Source organism: Crotalus tigris, unplaced genomic scaffold (genome assembly GCF_016545835.1).
Source record: "Crotalus tigris isolate CLP2741 ecotype Arizona unplaced genomic scaffold, ASM1654583v1 scf7180000017551.9496454, whole genome shotgun sequence".
Taxonomy (NCBI): Eukaryota; Metazoa; Chordata; class Lepidosauria; order Squamata; family Viperidae; genus Crotalus; species Crotalus tigris.
Window position 1 is genome coordinate 1,806,971 of NW_024096469.1, and position 21,975 is coordinate 1,828,945.

Consider the following 21,975-nt stretch of genomic DNA (forward strand, 5'->3'; position numbering starts at 1 on the left):
GCTTCATCAATAAATTAGTAGGTTCAGAGACCTTCTCTATTGTGTTGCATGCTTCCTAGAGCAGCATTGCTCAGAGATCCATATGTCTCCACCCTCTGAAAACTTGACTGTTCTCAGACCTAGTAAGGTAGTTGTTCAGTCTTTCATTTTATATTTGGCATTTTGTGTGTGTTTCTTCCTGAAGTGGGTGGTCTTATTATTTATTATTTTTTGCAGGGTAAATCACTAGAGTCATTGGGTAGCCTCTAAATTTAATAGATTAATTGAATGTTTGTGTCTTACCACTATGAAGCTCTGTAACGGGTATGGAAAGAACTGGGGGCATTTGATTAAAGGGTGTACTAGGGCCTGTGAAGATTATGAGCACTCAAAAGTAGACAAACTCATTAATGTTTTGTGCTTTTTATTCAATAAACTTTCTTAAGATAGAAACAAAAAAAATCAATACACAAAAACACCTTCTTTACAGGACATCATGAAATAGTCAGGCTGAATTCTATAAGCTTGAGCTTCTCCAGTGGTTTTTACACACAATTGGCTACTGTCTGCTTAAATGCTATAGTTAAAAAGTTGTGTATAAATGCATAAAAGCTAAAGCCCAGATACTATTTTTGACAAAGATGTTTCATTAACATATCTAACAAGGAAATAAAATCCATACAAAAACATTTCCCATTTTGTCTTGCTACATATGTTGTCATCAAAAGCGGGAAAAGCAGAACTCATCACCAGACTTTTCAATGAAAAGGAAACATTCTTCTCCTACATTAAAAGCAGCACTCCCTTCTTCAGTTAAAAATTCTTCACTTTCTCCCTGAAAATTATAACTTAAAGCAAAATGAACAAATAACATTTTTACCACTGCACTCCCAACAACACAAACTCTAGATATTCGATAGAATAAAAGCATATTGCACATAGTGTTATCGCAATCCTGAGAAACATTCCATAAAAATACTGTCATTCAGTGACAAGAGCTCCACATCAAGTGGCAACTTCACACAGTAGTAGATGCCTTCAACATATTTTGAAATTGGAGCCACACAAGTCTAGTACAAAAAAAAATGATACAAAATAGTTTAAGGCCATGATCCTGAAGTACGTTGATATAGAAATATTGGAGCAATGGGGCAAGGCAAAACCTGGCAAAGTGTTGTCAAATTTATATTTTCAGAAGAGAATCAATGGTGGAAGCATGGTACTGTAGCCTACCCATTTCCATCAATTATTCTCTGCCAATGTTATCCCCTGCCCTCTTTTCAAAACTCACAGTCCTTCCTAATTCTGGAGTTCAGCTAGAAAGAACCAAGTCAAGGTGCTAGAGAAGCATTTGCAGAAGGAGATTCTATTAACCTTACATTCTTTATTCTTGAACCTTTTAAGAATTCCTTTTCCTTTTTTTAAGAGTCCTTCTATGTATATTTTTGCCTACTTTTCTAAGTCATATTGCAAATTCCTAATATCCTATAATAAAAGGCAGCAGTTCCCTCAAAATTTAAGGGATTTAACTATTTTTCTTTACAGTGGATTGCTTCAAGTAAACATTAATCCCTGATATAACATGTAAACCATATTTTCTCAACAAATGACTGTTTGTGACATAAGGCAGCAGCATCTCAAATATCTAGAGGTACTTTTAAAAGGCAATTAAAAAATACTACACACATGAAACTCAAATGGTGCTTAGCCTACTAAATGTATTCAAAGAGTTCAAAGGAATTCTCTCCCTATTTTCATGCTTAATATATTGTTTTGCAATTCTTCCAATAAGCAACAAGGAAGATTCTTCATAAAGTATTCTACCACAGAGAGAGAGAGAGCGATCGATCAAGGTGAGTGCAACAAACACTGGCCTTTTTATCACCAACAGAATGTTCCAGGGCTAAAAATTGCAATCATCCGCCATGTGTCACAGGGAAGTTACCTTACAGCAAAGGTTTGTCGTATGGCAGAAGCTTTTTCAGGTCTTCCTCCCTAAAAATGAAGCCTGGCAAATCTGGGACTGGTGAGGTATATTTTTTTGCACTTTTCTCTTAAAAGTCTTGCCTCCTTATGTACTGAGAAATCAAAATTCATTTGTGAGTTGGATCTGCTTACTATCCAGCCATTTTTTCACTGAGATCCTGCTGATAGTGACAAGGGCATTCTTTTCTCTTAAAAGTCTTGCCTCCTTACATACTGAGAAATCAAAATTCATTTGTGAGCTGGATCTGCTTACTATCCAGCCATTTCTTCACTGAGATCCTGCTGATAGTGACAAGGGCATTCTGGCTTATGTGCTCCAACTCATGTTTTTTTCTGGCAAAACAGCCTGCCTCTCTCTGGCTCCCTTTTTCCATAAGCGCTCAGCCATCGAAACAACCTGCTGTATATGAGTGATGCCTGCTGAAGTAACTGCTGCCGTAGACCAATGAGAGGCAATGCCTGGATTCTGTCGAAATGGCTACCTGCATCGTGATTGGCCCTTGGATAGACACGGTCTGCAAATTCTCCTGCAGGGCAGAATAAGTACTCAGCCTACTGTTCCCTGAACTGAGGCCACTAGATCGAGGAGCTTGCAAGGAATCCCGATAAGCGGAGCACAGATCCTGTATTGGAGAACAGAACTGCGACAGGACAGCTGAGGGTTGGGGCAGGGGATGGTACTGTGGCTGATGGAAGAGAAGCTGAGTTGGCGTCTGGAGTGTTAGGCTTTCCATTATTTGCTGCTGCTGTTGTTGTTGCAATAGGGCCATGCAATCCTTTTTCTGTGTGTCTTCTCTGGGATCCTTACTATGAACTTTGCTAGGAGAAAATAAATCAAAAACACAATCAAACCACCTTTTGAAAAGAAATGTGAAATAAATTAACATATGCTGTGCTAAGAAACAAGTATCAACTAGCACTGATGATGTTACCTAGTTTGGGTAATCAAACATCTGCAAGAAAATAACTAAGCTCAGAGAGCACCAAGGATTCCTCATTTCAAATCTGAGCTGCAGATATTCTCCTTTATTGGCAAGTATCATTTATCAGATGTAACCCAGTGGCAATATTTATAGCTACAACATTTGTTAACAACATTGGACAAAACCATTTCCAGCTTCTTAGATACCCAATATAATAGAACTAGTTAAATCTTTTAAAACCTATTAATTTATATATATATATATATATATATATATATATATATATATATATATATATATATATATATATATATACTGCTCACAAAAATAAAGGGAACACAAACGTATAGGATCCTATATGTTTGTGTTCCCCTTATTTTTGTGAGCAGTATATATTGGTTATCAATAAATCCATTTTAGATACAGGTAAGAGATTAATAAACTACAGAATTAGAAATTCCTATATAACCTAAGACAATGGGAGAGTGTCTTAACTTCTATACCTCGTGTGTGAACCTTAAACTATGACTTATTACAAGAAAAAATAATTGGACTCCATTACATTTGTATTGAAAACTGTCTTGGAGAGCACTATATTTTTCACTGCCCTGTACTTACTATGTTTTGTGAGAAAATAGTGGAGTACTTATAAATTTGACTGTACAACAAAAAGCTAAAATATTCATAGATAGTATTATCTTGAATTACACATCTAGTACATGGAATCTGACAACTGGACAACATGAATGGATTCTCTGTGCTTTATTACAACTAAAAGATTGACATTACACCATTGGAAAGATAAATGTATGGCCTCATTTACTCAATTGATTCAAGACCCAATTACACGTGCTACCTATGAGCAGATTGCCGATAGACATAGACTTTGTATGGATAAATATAACGAAATATGACACTCATTTATGCAAAGTACAATAGATTAAAAAAGCATGATTGTCATATAATAAACACACGTATAAATATTAGATAATTATATATAAAATTGTTATAACGTATATATTTTATCTATTTACTTATTTTAAGCACTTGTTACATATTTTTAATAATGTGTTTATCTTTGTACTTTGTCACTTTTGTTCTTTCTTCTGTTATAATTTTAAATGCAATAAAATTTTTATAAAAAAATATGCTGAATAAATACACTTCCCCATAGTAACTCATATACTGCTGGGGGAAAAAATGCAATTCCTGAAGATTTTATGGTTTCAGTAATTTTATAGCTGAATACCATTTATACTCTCTTGTTGAACTAGAGTTGATGGTGTGTTAAGAATTTATTTTAAAAGTTGCCCATCAATTTGCTGATATGCTAAATATCTACGCAGAAATCTATTATATGAACACATAGTACCAGTATTATATTAGCACACTGCAAAGGCTTAGGACAATGGGAGCAAGTTGTAGGAACTACAGCATCCAAAAGAAAATGTCACTTGGTAAAATCTTGGATCAGGGCAACCACAGGGCCTCTATCTAGAGACCAACATTTTATTTCTGAATGCAAGCATAAGTAATTGAAGATTCATTGCCAATAGCAAATCCTTTTAACTAACTTGCATATATTTTCCTGGGCTTATGTAACTACTGTTTGAGATCAGAAAAAGCCATAATTGCGTTGTAGAAGCAGCCAATAGATAGGGAACCCCACTCCTGCCTACTTTAGATCCAAACCTAGCATTTGTCTGGTCCATGACTCCAGATTGGTAGTCAGGGGAATGGTTTACTTCTCTCTGAAACTTACCCAAGCATGAGTTCAATGCAAGGAATAAGGTGTTCCCAGGAATAACATGTCAGCAACTGAAGTTGGGTGGTCCACAAGGGAGACATCTCAAGGTAGAGGCGGGAGGCACCCACACAAGCAGCAGCAACAAGAGAAGGTCGAAAAGAAAGAAAAACATGATCTGGGGGGGGGGGGAGAGAAGGGGAACGAGAGGAAATAAGCATATAAAACTGTTTATAAATGAATTCTCTTTGGGACAAAATTGATTAATACCGAGGCGTCATGGCTGTTTGCAAGGAACATGGTGGAAAGCTACTGAAGCTTCTTTATGTGCTAGATAATAACTCATGATATGAAAAATGCTGTTAAATAGGCATTTAATTTACTGCTTCCTTTAGACCTCCTGAGCATGCTTACTTAAAAACTAAATCAAATTCTGATGCTGCCCAAACAGTGATGCTCCTAGAATGCCCTGCAAAGCCAGGGCTGCTCCAGGAATGTGTGATATTTTGCACCTCCCCCCCCCCCAGCTGAATGGAGGAAAGTTTAAAATGAGAAGGTCTGCCTGAGCTTCACCCTGAATTCAAATGTAATGGTGCCATGATTAGATCACTGGAAATTTTAAAATTTGCTTTTATGGAGGGTGAGGAAAAGAGTTGACAGCTTCTCAGTTTCCTTTTGCAATACTGAAAAATGCTGTGTAAGTACTAATAATGTGTTGAATTTATATGCTGCCCAATGCCTAGCAATTCTGCCCCCTCGTTTCACAGGACATTGACAATAAAGTGATGTGGGTAGTTGCACAGGAGAACGAATAGCTGACTTAAGAGAGTTGGGTCCTTTGAATACCACCAACAAAATTCATTGTCAAGCAAAACATACAGCAGAACACTCTGTCTATAATAGAGAAATCACTATTTGATGCTTTATGTCCTTTAACAGCATAGGAAGAACTGAGAAAATGTGCTTTTAACTATCCTCAGTCTTGCATTACCCTCTAAGTTGAAATTCTCCAAAGTTGTGCTCGTAGAACTGAATCATGTATTGATGAATTTTTCTAAAATGGTTAGAGGCATAACACTGCCTCCTAGTGACTTTTCCTTCTCATTCTCACACTCCTATTTAAATGTGCTTTAAATGTTCAGCCTCATCAGGGTTTTTCAAAATCAATATTGACCCTGAAGGCTCGATGAGACTATCCAAAAGGTTGTGGTTATTACCATTCATACTACTATTAGTCAAAGTAGTATGCATTGAATTATTTTCATATAATACCTGTTTGGGATCAATGAACTGTCTGAAACTTTACGACGGGGTTGATGGGGGCCCCCCTTGTGGTAACATTATGCCTTCTTTTGGTCCTCAAGATGATTAGGAAGCTACACTGAGGCTTCCTACACCTCAAATGTTGCTAACCCTAATCAAGATCCAATTACCTTGCAGTGAAGCTTCTAGGAATGAGTGAGAGTATTCCTCCACGATGGCTCTGAACTTGGTTACAGAGGTGATGGGCCAGCCTTTGTGGAGATCACTCTCACTGACAGAAGCAAAGAGGTAGTAGTCAATGTAGTGTGCTGGCGTTGGCAGACACAGATTCCAATTGAAGCTCTCCAGGAGCAACAGTTCCATCTTCAGTAGGTCTTTTTTCGTAAGCATTAGATTAAGGCTGCACATGTAAGCAAAGTTGTTCAGCAGTTGTAGTTTGGGCACTTTATCCTCCTTCTCTTCAAATTTGCCTAAGGTAAGGAAAGATTAACCCAATGAGATTGATTTAAGGCCCACATCCATCTTATACCATCATACTATACGTTTAAATCACCTGTAGATTCATTAGTCTTCATGCAGTGGTGGGATTCAGCCGGTCTGCACCACTTTGGCAGAACCGGTAGCTATTTTTTTTTGTTGCCCAGGTTCAGAATGGACTTCCAGAAGCGGCATCCACACAGAGAACCGGTTGTTCACATATTTGAATCCCACCACTGTCTTCATAGATACAAGAGACAGAGATATTTTTTTCTGCTATGAAAACAAAACCACAGTTCCATTACGTCTGAATTTGTGGAATTATAAGATGGATTTGAGACCACGTTCTACCTTTTCTCATTAAAGAAATCCCAGTTTCAAATTCAAGTATCACGGGTAACTCTGAAGGATAAAAGGAAAGGAAGAGAAGGAACCAACATTTGGGGTGTGTGTATGTGTGTTTGCAGCATTTTTTTTATGCTAGCTATGTAACCAATGTAAGCGCTTAATGATGTAGCATTAGCAGTGCAGGAATTTGGAAATATTTACTTTAAAATATTGCAACAGTAATAATTATTGCATAAATTTAGCCTTTCTTTTTTTGAAACACTGAATTTAAAAATAAATATATTGTGAGGTTTGCCTCATAATTCCCAAACTTTAAATTCTATAAAAATCAAAGAAACCAAACATAAAAATGTGGGGTGGAGAGAGAGAAAATTTAACAATAAAGCATCTGTATCCATCCTCAAGAGGGCTATGGGGAAAAAAAGGGGATATACTGTACTTTCCGGCGTATAAGACGACTTTTGTGTTAAAATTGGCGCCGAAGTCGGGGGTCGTCTTATACACCGGAAATAACGGTAGTTTCCGGCATATAAGACGACTTTCTAGGCATGCGACTCGGTGCCAAAGTCAGGGGTCATCTTATACGCCGGGTCGCCTTATACGCCGGAATATACAGTAGTTAAAAACCCTCCAAGTCTCAAGGGTAATCCTGTTTAAAAGTAAGGAGGTTATGTGCATAAACTATTACTTGCTAAACTCCAATAACCCCTTAATTTTTCTTGTTCATCATGGAGTCAAAACCATATGCTGCTGTAGTTATCCCAAATTAAAAGTATGTTTGCTTACTTCCCACCTGATTAACATTTTGTATGTGAAAAAAAATCCACATTTTTGTGTAAAGATATGCTGAGTAGCTAAAAAGATACTACCCAAAGATAAATTTATTTAAGATAACCAAGCATTTACCAAATTTCCATTCTATCCAATCAATTACAATAAAAACCAAGATAAGCTAATTTTTGACCAATTTATAATTCAGAACTGAAGCTGATGACTAGCATAAAAATGCAGGATTTTTTTTTTTATATTTTATTTATATATAACAGAGGCAGAAGAGATTAAGAAGAGATGGCAAAACTACACAGAAGAACTATACAAGAATGAGCTTAACATCCCAAATAACCACAATGAGATGGTCACTGACCTCGAACCAGACATCCTAGAATGTGAAGTGAAATGGGCCTTAGAAAATCTGAGCAACAACAAAGCTAGTGGAGGTGACAGTATTCCAGCTGAGCTATTCAAAATCTTAAAAGACGATGCAGTAAAAGTGCTACACTCAATTTGCCAGCAAATTTGGAAAACTCAACAGTGGCCACAGGATTGGAAAAGGTCAGTTTACATTCCAATTCCAAAGAAAGGCAATGCCAAAGAATGTTCAAACTATCGCACCATTGCACTCATTTCACATGCTAGTAAAGTTATGCTTAAAATCCTACAAGCTAGACTCCAGCAGTATGTGGATCGAGAACTACCAGAAGTACAGGCAGGATTTCGAAGAGGCAGAGGAACTAGAGATCAAATTGCCAACATACGCTGGATCATGGAGAAAGCTAGGGAGTTCCAGAAAAACATCTACTTCTGCTTCATTGACTATGCAAAAGCCTTTGATTGTGTGGATCACAACAAATTGTGGCAAGTTCTTAAAGAGATGGGAGTACCAGACCATCTCATCTGTCTCTTGAGAAACCTATATGCGGGTCAAGAAGCAACAGTGAGAACCGAACACGGAACCACTGATTGGTTCAAAATTGGAAAAGGAGTCCGGCAAGGCTGTATACTATCACCCTGCCTATTTAACTTATATGCAGAGCACATCATGAGAAAGGCAGGGCTAGATGAATCAAAAGTTGGAATTAAGATTGCCGGGAGAAATATCAACAACCTAAGATATGCAGATGATACCACTCTAATGGCAGAAAGTGAAGAGGAACTAAAGAGCCTCTTGATGCGGGTGAAGAAGGAGAGTGCAAAAGTTGGCTTGAAACTCAACATTAAGAAAACCAAAATCATGGCATCCGGCCCTCTCAATTCCTGGCAAATAGATGGGGAAGAAATGGAGGTAGTGACAGATTTTATTTTTCTGGGCTCCAAGATCACCTCAGATGGGGACTGCAGCCAAGAAATTAAAAGACGCTTGCTCCTGGGGAGGAAAGCTATGGCAAATCTAGACAGCATTCTAAAAAGCAGAGACATCACCCTGCCAACAAAAGTGCGTATAGTCCAGGCCATGGTTTTCCCAGTTGCAATGTATGGCTGTGAAAGTTGGACCATAAGAAAGGCTGAGCGCAAAAGAATTGAGGCCTTTGAACTATGGTGCTGGAGAAGACTCCTGCGAGTCCCTTGGACTGCAAGGCGTTCAAACCGGTCAGTCCTAGAAGAGATCAACCCCGACTGCTCTTTAGAAGGCCAGATCCTGAAGTTGAAACTCAAGTACTTTGGCCACCTAATGAGAAGGAAGGATTCACTGGAGAAGAGCCTAATGCTGGGAAAGATTGAGGGCAATAGAAGAAGGGGACGACAGAGAATGAGATGGCTGGATGGAGTCACTGAAGCAGTAGGTGTGAATTTAAATGGACTCCAGAAGATGGTAGAGGACAGGAAGACCTGGAGGAACATTGTCCATGGGGTCGCGACGGGTCGGACACGACTTCGCAATTAACAACAACAACAAAGATAAATTTATTTAAGATAACCAAGCATTTACCAAATTTCCATTCTATCCAATCAATTACAATAAAAACCAAGATAAGCTAATTTTTGACCAATTTATAATTCAGAACTGAAGCTGATGACTAGCATAAAAATGCAGGATTTTTTTTTTATATTGCTTTAGAACTACACCTTATCTATAGGATTGCCTACATACCAATTAGTCTAGGACAGGGGTGTCAAACTGCCAGCCCATGGGCCGGATGCGTCACATAGAAGCTGTGCCCAACCCAGTTCCGGCAAGGAGAAAAAAGTCACGATATGTCGTGACACGTCATGTAATGCAGTGGGTTTGACACCCTGATATAGGACAACAGACTGAAATCTGTTTCCATTAAGAGGTTTTAAAAAGCCAGGATAATTTAATACTATACAGTACATAACCTTATATATACAATATTATATATACTATTTAAACTAATACTATATAAATTATTTACAATTTGATGTATTGGCTCCAAATGCATTAAGCAATGCTTCTATTTCTTATTCTATTGATATCGAATAGCGCTTCTCAACCTCAGTGTTTTTAGGGTATGACTTCAATTCCTGGAATTTTCCAGTCAGCATTCCTCATGGCTGGAGAATTTTGGGAACTGAAGTACATACTTCTTAAAATTGCCGAGGCTGAGAAACATTTATATACAATGCTGTAAAATTTATCAGGTATGATCCAGATCTTCCGGTTGTGCCTTTCTGTTGTAGAGTCCCCCAAAAACACCATATCCAGGTTTCAGAATTAGCTAATGAGTCATACAGATGAAATATCCCATTTTCAATCCCATATTCAGAACAGTGAGCAAAAGTGAAGTTTTTTGTCTGAATGTCCATAGTACACCAAAGCTTGTGCATTCCTGACAAGCCAGAATTCTGGTTTCTCAAGACATGAGAGTCTCACCAGAGGATTACTGATATTGTACAAGCATGAATATCAAAAACTCTGATCCTATATTAATTAAAATTACAAAAATGTTTTCCTTCTTTCTTGTTTAAGTTTCATGCATTTTTCTAGCTTGTGGAGTCAAAAATCAACATGTAAAAAATGTTCTGTGGGAGTAGAGTACAAAGGGCAGACAATAGATACTAGAAGACACATTGATCCCTTCGCCTGCCTTTGTTGTTTTTATTAGCTGTTGCTTATCTCCTCCCTTTCAGATTGGTCTTTTGGAATCTAACTGCACCAATAACCATAGGCGACACCCTCCTTAAAAAGCCTGCTCAAAATGGTTTTGTGTGCATTTAATTTTGTTTAGTACCATGACAACTTTCCAACCAGGAATTAACAACCTGAAAAAGTCTGTTACAACCTTGAAATACATCTGTTTAGGCAATCTGTTAAACTGTCTGCCCTTCCTCTAAACATTTACAAGGATGTGTTACAGAATTAGACAAGCCATGGAGAAGCAGATGGTGGCTGAACTACAATTCCCAGCAGCACCGGATAGAATGGTCAATGGTTAAAGGGTCTGGGAGATGTTCCGCCATAAATATAAGGCTAGCTTAGCTTTTACTTTTGGTCTTCCAATATCATAGCAATGTACTGGGTAAAAACAAAACAATGTTCATGTCATTATTATAATGAGGGGCTGCCACCATGAAGAGGGGGCCAGGTTGCTCACCAAAGCACCAGAGGGAAGGATGAGAAACAAGGGTTGGAAACTGATCAAAGAGAGAAGCAACCTGGAATTAAGGAGAAACTTCCTGACAGTGAGGGCAATTAACCGGTGGAACAGCTTGCCTCCAGAAATCGTGGGCGCTCCATTACTGGAGATTTTTAAGAAGAGACTGGACAGTCACTTGTCTGAGATGGTATAGGTCCTCCTGCTTGAGGAGGAGGCTGGACTAGAAGATCTCCAAGGTCCCTTCCAGCTCTATTCTATTCTATAATATCTAAAGGCCACCACACCGAATACACAACATTCTTTAGCATAGTTCTGGTTGTGCTGGACTGTACAGGCAATCCTTGACTTACCACAATTGAGCCCAAAATTTCTATTGCTAAGCAAGACAGCTGAGTTTTGCCCCATTTCACCTCTCTTGCAGCGGTTGTTAAGTGAATCACCAGTTGTCAGTAACACGGTTGTTAAATGAATCTGGTTGCCTATTGACTCTGCTTGTTAGAAGATTGCAAAAGGGGATCACATGACCCCAGGACACTGCAACCATCATAAATACATGCCAGTTGCCAAGCTTTGATCATATGATTGTGGGAATTTGCAACGGTTGTAAGTATGAAAAATGGTCTTAAGGACAACTTTTTCAGTGCTGTTGTAACTTTGAACAGTCACTAAACGGATGGTTGTAAGTCAAGCACTACCTGTAATTTGAACAATTACTTCTGCGCAACAAGAAGTTGAAGACATCACTAAGAAATACAAGCCCAAAGATTACTGAAATACAGTCTTTAAAAGAACCATCTCTTGATGCACTATACTGCACAAATTACACTGGCTTTCTCTGTGCGTTTACTGTGCGTTTACAAAAAGCCCTCCCCACCCAAATCGTATTACGTGATTTCTGTATCATTAGGAAAAATGACTTACTTGCAAGGAGAAGACACGCAATTGAAACGACATATAACTGCTTCACAGTAACATCATAGCGATCCATAAAAAGGTCCAGCAAGTAGACAGCAAGGTGCCGAGCTGTGGGACAAAGTTGGCAATGGCTACTGAGGACAGTAAGGAGGTGAGCAAAGTAGCACCGTCTTTCGATTTGTGGAGAATGGGCCTTGTAGACCGGCAGTTTCAGCTCCTATGGCAACACAAACAGAAGGAGAAAAAAAAGGGGTATTCAAGCAAATATCCATTTCAGTAAAGAGACTATCCAGATCAGCATTGTACCGCTTGTTCTGGCAAGCAGATAACAACCACAGGAATACAAAATGGTCCCATCAACCATCCTGTCCGGATAACTGGTAGGTACTGAAAAGCAATTAAATTTATACAAATTGTTTATATTCTGCAAAAGAAGAAACTTGTGTATGTAGAGAGATCTTAAAAAATAACAACAGCCATTATGCTGTGCACTACGCTAAATACTTAATCACACTTCTGGCAAAGCAGCATTATTTACAAAATCTTACGTTAACAGTGGCGTTTGATAATCCTGACCTATGAAAACCAGGCTCAGGACTAGTTTTTTTCAACTGAGGTTCTACGAGAGATTATGACAGACAAAACAAATAAATAAACATTGTTTTTTTTTGGAGTGTAGCTCATAAAAGTGGGAATTTTCAAATAACACAACTTGGTGGCTGGCCTGCTACTTTCCTATTGTTGTAAAGATCATAAAAGTGGTAGAAACTAATTATATTGTGAGGTTTTTGTATTTTTATGCAGGTGTCCCTTAAGACCTGAAAAGTATTTCATAGGTTCCTCCAAGATTTAAAAAAAAGAAAAAAGCTGAGGAAGACTGCTACTAACTAAGGAGATCTTCCTGACCTTGTTACTACAAAATCTTCACAAAAGAATATTCTTCTGTATATTTGAAGATTGGGGGTGAAGGAAGACAAAGGTGATGCGGAATTTACTTAAAACAAGCAACATCCTAGGTAGTGCTTTTTATTCTGGTTAGTTAAATGATGCATAAGAATTTATCTAACCAACTGAATATAAGAATAAAAAGCACTACCTAGGATGTTGCTTGTTTTAAGTGAAATCCGCATCACCTTTGTAGAATTCAAGCTGAAGCAAAGTCAGAATAGAAAGCAGCTTTATGTTATCAGTACTCTTGGCAATGCAAGGTCTACTTTTAAATTGAGGTCCACTTGCTTCAATAATCCAATGTCTGAGAGCAAAAGAATGAATGAAATAAATGCAATTAACTTGTCTACACTTTTCAAGCAGGAGCAAAAGCCTGGAAGGTGTCTGTGAAGGTATGTGGTTTAATCTCCCTCTGAAGACAAGCTTGATGAAAATTTTTTCCAACTTTTCCAATTAACAGGAGAGGAAAGGGTTAGATATTCATCCAAATCACACACAAATCTGTTTCTAGAACCAGTGCATGCTGTGATGGCCACTGTTTATGATGGAAGAACTAGCTGCGCTCAAGCAGCTAATGTTGCCAAGAAACAATGCAGCCCAAAGCCATGCCATTAGCATTCTGATCAAAGAAGACACCTGGATGAAGCTGCAGTATCTCTTCCCAACTTTCATTCTAGGTTTGTGGGAGGCAGGTACAACATAACAAGAGCATAGGGCTCCTGATAGCTCTTCAGCGGCACTGCCATCAAAATGGAACAAAACAATTTAATGCCTTTGAGAAATGCTATATATTAGTTCAGTTTTGCATAAAATATTATTGGTACTAAGTCCTGAAATCTAAAATCCAGGTCCAGATATGTTCTGTTCACTTTTTTTTAAAATGGGCTAAAATGGTGAAGTTGCCCTGTTTGTAATGACTTGATAAAACCTCTTAAAGAAAAGGATCACAAGTAAATATTTATACCATGATAAAGATCTGATTTCCCCAGGTAAATATAGTCAAGTTTTCTACTGGGATGTACCAGATATATTCTAAACAGGACAATTAGATGTTCCCATAAGTCTGTTCAAGAAGCAAAACCGAATCAACACAGTCTTTTCAGAGACAGAGTATTTTGCAGTTTCTGACTTGACTGGAAAATAAAACTGGATACAAATCCATAGAAAACTACATCATCGCCATATTTAGCAGGCAGGCAGGCATTCTATAATGTCTGTTCTATACTTCAAAAGCCACTTTTATATGTCATCAAGGGAGCAGAACTTAAGAATGACAATGAAGTTCATTGCTTTGATCTTTTGAAATGCCAGCCATAAGGATGTGATACACAGTGCTACCAGACATAGAGAAGACACTTCAATTTATTTATCTTTTAAAATAGCACTAACACAAGAATACTAGTACAATTTAATTACTGACTGGTTTAGCATACATCACAAAGAATCACAGAATCATAAAGTTGGAAACAATCTTGGCGATTATCTAATCAACTCTAGTGTTCAGTGCAGGATCCACTGGAGCACCTGTGACAGATGATCATGCAGCCTCCTGTCTGAAGACCTCAAGGAAAAGAGAACTCACAACTTTATTTGGCAGTCTGTTCCACTGAGAGCTTGTATAGTTCAAAGTTCCTCCTAATGTCTAGCCTGAACCTGCTTTCTCTAATTTTAATAAACTACATTGCAGTTTTAATCCAGACTTTTCCAACAACAGAGGATACATCTTCTCATTCAATTAAGTGACAGCTTTTGGATCTCTAACATTACTCATTGCGTATCACCTTTTACCTTTTGCTCCATTTTGTCCCTGATGTTTTTAAATTGCAGGGTGAAGGACACACTACTCCACATGAACTCTGATCAGGCGCCATAAACTTGGAAAAATCACTTCTCACAATATGCTTTCTAGGCTCCAGTTAATGTACCCTACAATACCACTTTTATTTGGAGCACATTATTGGATCATGTTTAATTACTTTTCACAGGTATTACTGCCAAGTCAGATCTCATCATCCTATACGTGTGTCTTTTTCCTACCCAGTTTAGAATGATATTTCTCCCTGTTAAATTCCATTGGTTTCATTTTTGCACAGTTCAAGCTTGTCTAGTGTTTCTGGAATTTCCTCTCATTCAACTAAGATATCAGCCATACCTCACAGTTTTGCCCCAGCTGCAAATTTTATAAATATCCATCAATTCCCTGTCCAAATCATTGATAAAATTGCTATATGACATAGACACCAGCACACAGCCAAGGATAAATACCCTTGGATATTTTCTTCTAAGGCGAAGAACAACTATTAATGACTATTTTGGATGCTGTCACTTCACACCCAAATAAAGATGTATTGATTTAAGAGGCTTATATGGTCACAATAGTGATAGGAATATACATAAAAACAATAAAAACAAACACCCTCCCAAATAACTCCCAGAGTCTCAAAGCAATACTGTCCCATATGCTAACATTCATAAATAATTGAGCTCTAGCCTCAGCCTATATTAATCCCAGGGTATACCCTTAAGGCAGTGGTTCTCAACCTTTTTAATGCCGCGACCCCGAACCGGTCGTAAGCCGAGGACTACTCAACCGGTCGTAAGTCGAGGACTACTCAACTGGTGCAGCACCGTTTGCAGAATGGGACTTTTGGTGGGCTCAGCAGGGCAGAGACAGCCTGGACAATTCCTATTGGCTTTTGAAAGCCAATAGAATTAGACTCTATTCAAGAGAGTCTATTCTATTGGCTTTCAAAAGCCAATAGAATAAAAGGGAGTAGCACAGCTAAGGAAAACGGGAAAAAATGGCAGACTGTGTTGTTCAGCGACCCCCGTGAAATGGTCGTTCGACCCCAAATGGGGTCCCGACCCACAGGTTGAGAACCACTGCCTTAAGGTCTTCTGGAAAGCTAAAAGACTGGGGAACCCTAGGCGCAGTGTGAAAAGAGGGATCAGCCTAAAATTCCTATGTAGCTACAAGCAAACTAGGTCCAATTCTCCTTGAGTACTATTGACTTTTATCTAACTCTAACCAGATGCTGACCTTTAGTTTAGAAAATTCCTGTGCATAGGCTTTTAGCAATAAATCAGCTTAATTGAACCTTCAGTGTAGACCAGATCCTTCACTGCCAGATCAGGGTACTTCTAATTTTTAATCCTATATTAGAGAGCGTAGGCATTATATAAATCAAAAACTGTTCTTGATTGCTGAAACTATATTAGCTGGAAAGTGTATGGTTAATATCCGACAATAAGACACCATGTGTATAGTTAAACACTGAAAGGAAAATGTTTCATTAGATATAAAAATTAGAAGGGAAAAAAACCGTCAGAGCTGCAATATGTTTGAATCTATGCAAACAGGTAACACCTATAACCAGCCTATAGAAATGTCTATCCAACAGGCTGCTTCTGCCTAGGTAATATTAATTTTTCCAATTAGATCAGATCTCCCCACTCACTAGACATAACTGGGAAGAGCCATCACAACACTAATCCTTTCAAACTCTTATCAGTGTTAACTGTCTTTCAGGCTTTGTGAAAAAACAGTTTTATCTTTCACCAATCAGGCACTGAAAAGATTTGGGGAGGTGGGGGAATAAGAAATCTGTTTCTTCTAGATTTCTAGAACCTAGCACTCTCCAGGGGTATCAGATTTCCAATTCCACAGAGCAGAGGTACACAACCAGTTTTATACTGCAATTTCTACTGGCTTTGATGTGATGTACCAGACCCTGCATTTTGAATGCTGGAGCCAGTTGTTTTTTTTTTTTTTAAAAAATGGTCTCAGTTTAAATTAAAATAAGAATAAAAATACAGTTCATTATTCTGTGAATAATATTCTTCCATCTCATGAGAAATTACAATTTGGTGTCAGCCTCTCTAGAGGAAACAAAGCTCTGGGGCCATTCTATAGTTTGTATATCTCTTATCCTAGGAAATTATGAAAACTGGAGAGCTCTGACACCCTCACAACCACAAGTATCTGAAGCATATCCAAAAGGATGTGGGACATAAACATAATGCAAATGGGTCTTTGCAGCAGTATTAGTGTAGTGGAATTCTTTAGTATCTTCAGAGACGGAGCTATAGTAAATAATAGAATTTCAGTCTCAGATCTACCAAAGTTCACCAACTCATGATATTTTTCTGCACGCACATGGAAAGAATTAGGAAAACGCTCCTATTGCAAGATCCTCATCATTAGCTGTTAATTTATTGTGGTTTATAGCCAACAAGGAAAAAAGAAATTTCAAGAATGAAATGGCCCTTTGAAAATAATCTGGTAGGAGTAGGGGAGAAAATTAAATAGCCTGCTCAAAGAGACAGACAACATTAGCATATACCAAACTAAATATTTAGAGAAATAAGACCTCCTAGGAGATTCTAAGCTTTGACTGTTTCTAATTGCAAGTCACATTCATTATGTTACTGAATGATGCAAATTATGAAAGAAATAACATAGAGATATGTTCTTTCATCTGTTCAAAGCAGATGAAATTCATGTTTACTTTTTTTTTGCATTTTTCTCTTTGAAAAAGCTGGCATATGCATTACCGGCAACACAATGAACAATGGAATATCCAAACCAAAAGAAGCTGAAAAATGGGCAACCTATGGCCATGTGTGCTTTCAAAAGCACACGTGCCATACAGTTTGCTCTTCTTAATTGTAAAACATAAACCAGTTTCTCTTTTTCAGGCAGTGTGCTGAAATACACAGCTAGATTAAAAAAAAAAAAAGCCAAAATATCTTTTTCTCATGAAATATTGGCATTAAAAGGTTGTTCCAACTAGTAGGCTACTTGACATAATTCTGAATATTCCCGAAATACAAATCTCCATAGCAAAGGCATAATAGTGCAGAAAATAGTTAAAACCATTAGATAATTATTCAGAGGTAAAAGGCGGATCTGCTATGCAGTATCAGGGACTATTCTCAGGAAACTGAAAACCAGCTAATGTTACAACTTGATGCCAAATATACACCCTGAGAAACTCTAAAATCCCATAAAGTTTGAGTCTAAAAATGAGCTTTAGATTGGAACATTCCTTAGTGTTTTAAACCAGAGGTCCCCAATCTTTTGAGCACCAGGGACTGGTTCCGTGGAGAGAGGTTTTTCTGCGGACCGGAGGGGGCGTGGTGGTTTCATGTACTGCCTGCATCCCATGGATGGGGCTTTGCTTGTTTGTGCGGACCGGTTTCTGGCATGCCCGGCCTGGTGCCGGTCCATGGACCAGGGGTTGGGGACCCCTGTTTTAAACCGTCAGTTTTAATGTAACAGGGAGCTACATATATTAATATTCATTCACTATTTGATTTCATTAAAGATTTCCACAAAGAGCTGAAAAAGGATAACCAACATTTTTAGCCCGTAAGAAGATATGTTTGCATCTTAGAGTTAAAAAACAAAATTAAAAGTATTTCCATCTCAAGAGAGATATTGCAAAATAAAACTGTCTGAATTATTAAATAATTATCTGTTCACGTACTTAGATACACTTTGCTTTTAGAAGGGAAGAAAAAAAAATCTAGTTGGGGCTACCAGATCTGCACTACATAATCTGGACATGCAGCACAGAAGTAAAGAAAAATATAATGGCATTTAGGGGTCATCCAAACTTTCGCAGACCAGATGTGGCAACTTTATTTTTAGTAAAGGTATTCCTTGCTTACCAAGTTCCTTGTTTAGCAGCTGTTCTAAATTACAATGGTATAAAAAACAACAACAACCCAGATCTGTGACCAACCCTCACATTTACAACTGCCACAGAGATTGCCATTCAGGCATTTTGCACCTGGTGTACATTTGCAATAGTTGCACCATCCTATGGCCACATGATCACCATTTGCATTCTTCATAATTAGCTCCTGAAAAGTAGAGTTAATGGAGAACACAGAGGTAAATTCACAAGTCATGCTCATTTGATGTCTCACTTAATGACAAGTGTGAATCACTTAATGACAATGAGAAGCGACAGGAGGCCTGTCACAGTCACACGATTTTCTGCTTAGCAACCAAGTTGTTGATTCCAATTATGGCCATTAAGAGAGGATTAAATGTATCATTTCCCCATGGAAAGCAATTCTTTCCACATTTACTCAGAAGAAAATGTAAATGTACTTAAAGAAGAGCCTTCATCCATATATCCCATAGTTGAGGAACATAAGATGGGTGGCCTTGTTAAATAAATAAAACCCCAGATGCACACTTATCACACTATTTGAAATAACTACTGTATACTAGCAACTTCAAGGCGCAAGGATGTCATAGTAATGGCAGTTATATAACTGTTGTGGAGTTTTGCCAAAGGAAGAAACAGAGTTTTGTAGAGGCACATTTACTGCAGTGATCATTGGGTGCCTGCTTTAGAAGAAAGAAGAACCCTGAACAATTGATTTCCAAAGATTTTTATGGAAATTGAGGGATACAAGACAGGAAACCCTGGGGATCTGGTTGGCCCTGTTTGGGGAAGTTGTGCAGGTCTCTGCACTGTCCTTGGAGTTAGTTCTATTGTTAGGCAAATAGACTTTCAGGAGGCAGGGAGGAGGGTCAATTTGGGTATGATGGGATTAGGCAAGAGAGAAGAACTGGGTTTGACCTTGGACATATCCAAAAGTGGGAGGGGTGAAGGAGGAGGAGAGCAGTCTCCATTTTATCAGGTTTATTTTTTTCCCATTACATAACTTGCTTTACATCTTACTTTTACCACCAAATTTGTGGTTCAGCTATATCCATAGCAGATCCAGCCAGCAGGATTGCAACTGAGGAATGTGTAGATGTAAGGAAGGTGTCCTTGATAGAAATATGCAAGGCTTGATACCAGTGTGATGTGGGGAAGAGGAAGATAATGTAAATCCACAACAGACAAATGGACTTGCAAAGTTTTTTTATTATTATTATAACCAATCACCTTCTCTTTCCCACCTCCCCCAGCCTCTTCCTTGCCTCTTGCAACTTTCTGTTAAGGTCATCTATCTTATTACATTAAGTACATCTGTTTAAGAACAATTTATTTTCTATTTGTTCCAATGTAAAGTAGATGACATGCATGTTCGACTCAGTAAATTCAAATCTGAAAACTTAAGTTTAATTTCAGTCACTTTTAAAAAATACTAGTTGCATGCATTTTATTTGGAAGTTACTTTGGAAGGGTAACTAAACAGCAGATTGTACCTGTTTTGAATTGTAGTAACAGCAACAGTAAAGAATAGAGGAAAAAAGGGAAGCAGCTGTCTATCTAACCTTCAGTCTCAGTGTCTGGTGAACGTCTGCTGCAAGGTCTCCTTTCCACCATGGCTCTTCCATCCTTAGACTTCTCATCCAAGGAAAAGTAGCACCTGCAAGGTCAGGCAGAAATCAAAGTAAATTAACAAAGGAAATATGGGCACATTTAAGCTTCATCTACTGTTTTTACACAATCCCACATACTCCTTTGTAAAAAGGAGCCGAAAAACATATTGCAATGTAAAATTAGAGATTATCTAGGTGCAGCTTAACCAAATACAGTTGACGGCTGCAAATTTAGCTAATTCTTCCCTCCCCCCTAAAAAATAATTCAGCCCATTAAACTTCTCTACATCTGGATGCCCATTTCATATTTGAATCTGTGCAAAAAGGTTCAAGCAATCTTGGCGGACATCAAGTCATCTTCTCAGCAAGTTACCTGTCGCTCTGTTTTTGCTCAAAACAAGAGCAAAGAGATTTTGATTGGAATACAAGCCATTATCGATTTCCAACTCACGCCCACCTTCCCTGTGGTGGGAGATGGCACCGACTTCCCGGCGGCCCGGCTTTTTTTTTTTTTTTTGCAACAAAACCCGAGATCCTCCGATACCCGACTACAAACGGCAACTTTCATATCTAACTCGCTTTTTCCACATCTGATTCGAGATTGCCGAGGATCAAGATAGCATTTTCCCGGGCTGCTCTCCCTCCTCTCTTTTGAGGTACAAGTGGTATGAAACTTCTCAAAACTCTGCGGACTGAAACTTCTGACAAGCTGCCCACAAAACCAACCCGTGTTAGCGTTACCTTTGCCGATCGCCCGCAAAGCGACAGTCTTTGTCCTTTCCTGAATCCGACGATTTCTTTGCGAGAAAAGTCCTGCACCCCGAGAAAGAGAAGGGAGAATCAAGCTTGCACCCTTGTCCGCCCCCTTTGCTAATCACAACAGGGAAGGTCAGCAGTTGGTTGCATGTCCCTGGGTTACAAGGCGGAGGGAAAGAGGATGTCTCCCCGCCCCCAGACCACCTCGCGCCCCAAATCTCGGCTCCGATTCGAAGAAACGACCTAATTCATTGGAGAGGTTACATACACACCGGCTTTCTACTTGACGCACGCGCACACCTTCCTTCCACCGGGCCTCTGGACGTTGTAGTCCTTTCCCGCTTCCTCTGCCTACACTCCCCTCCCCCCTTTTTATTGCTGGGTTTCGGGCGAGCGCTGGATTGGCTCGCGCCCTGTGCGCCCGAGGGGCTCGTTTGTTCGCGGCTGGCTGTTTTCTTATGTGCCTTATGAAGCCGCCTGGGCGGTTCTGTCGCTGTTCCTCAGCCCATTGTTGGCGCCATTCTCCATTTCTAAGGGATTTAGATAGAGCGTTATCAAAACGTTGGATTCTGCCCGATTGAGCGTGAATAAGGACAATGGCTTTCTGCCCTGCTCAGCTGCTATTCATTGAGTAGTGGGAGGATAATGGAATTATCGCTCCTAACTACAGGGGATGCTTGCACAGTTTCGTTGTCCCCACCCTAAGTTTTGTCCTTTGCTTTGATCTACTCTGCTTTGACATCGCATTGCATAGCATTGCATTTGACGCCCCTTTGTCTTAACAGGTATTACCACACTCTTCATATGGATACTATATGCACGTTTACTGAAACAAGCTGCTATGATGAAGAAGGCTTTATGTTACAGGGAATCGATCTGGCCAATTAACATGAGTTATTGTGTAAACTGGAGCAAAGCGCTCCTAAAAATTCCAAAATGTGGACAAGCTTGTGGAAACTTCAATCAATTTAGCCTGAAAAAAAATAGCAGCTGTTCCCAAAGTACTTTATT

General features: G+C 38.8%; 1 protein-coding gene across 3 annotated transcripts; it reads right to left on the reverse strand.

The window, feature by feature from the left end:
• Positions 1-403: 403 nt before the first annotated feature.
• On the reverse strand, positions 404-21,303 carry CCNJL (cyclin J like). 3 transcript variants are annotated; one of them, XM_039343436.1, is made up of 7 exons: positions 21,237-21,303; positions 20,950-21,021; positions 20,161-20,255; positions 11,976-12,186; positions 6,066-6,365; positions 4,651-4,810; positions 404-2,784 (listed from the first exon to the last, which is right to left on the reverse strand). In XM_039343436.1, exons 3-7 carry the CDS (start codon positions 20,236-20,238, stop codon positions 2,346-2,348), a joined length of 1,188 nt encoding a protein of 395 aa, XP_039199370.1. In that variant the 5' UTR covers positions 20,239-20,255; positions 20,950-21,021; positions 21,237-21,303; the 3' UTR covers positions 404-2,345. The 3 variants fall into 3 exon arrangements, with proteins under 3 accessions (XP_039199370.1, XP_039199363.1, XP_039199377.1); XM_039343429.1 differs by lacking the exon at positions 21,237-21,303 and having other exon boundaries at positions 20,950-21,198; XM_039343443.1 differs by lacking the exons at positions 20,950-21,021; positions 21,237-21,303 and having other exon boundaries at positions 20,092-20,211.
• Between the last annotated feature and the right edge of the window lie 672 nt (positions 21,304-21,975).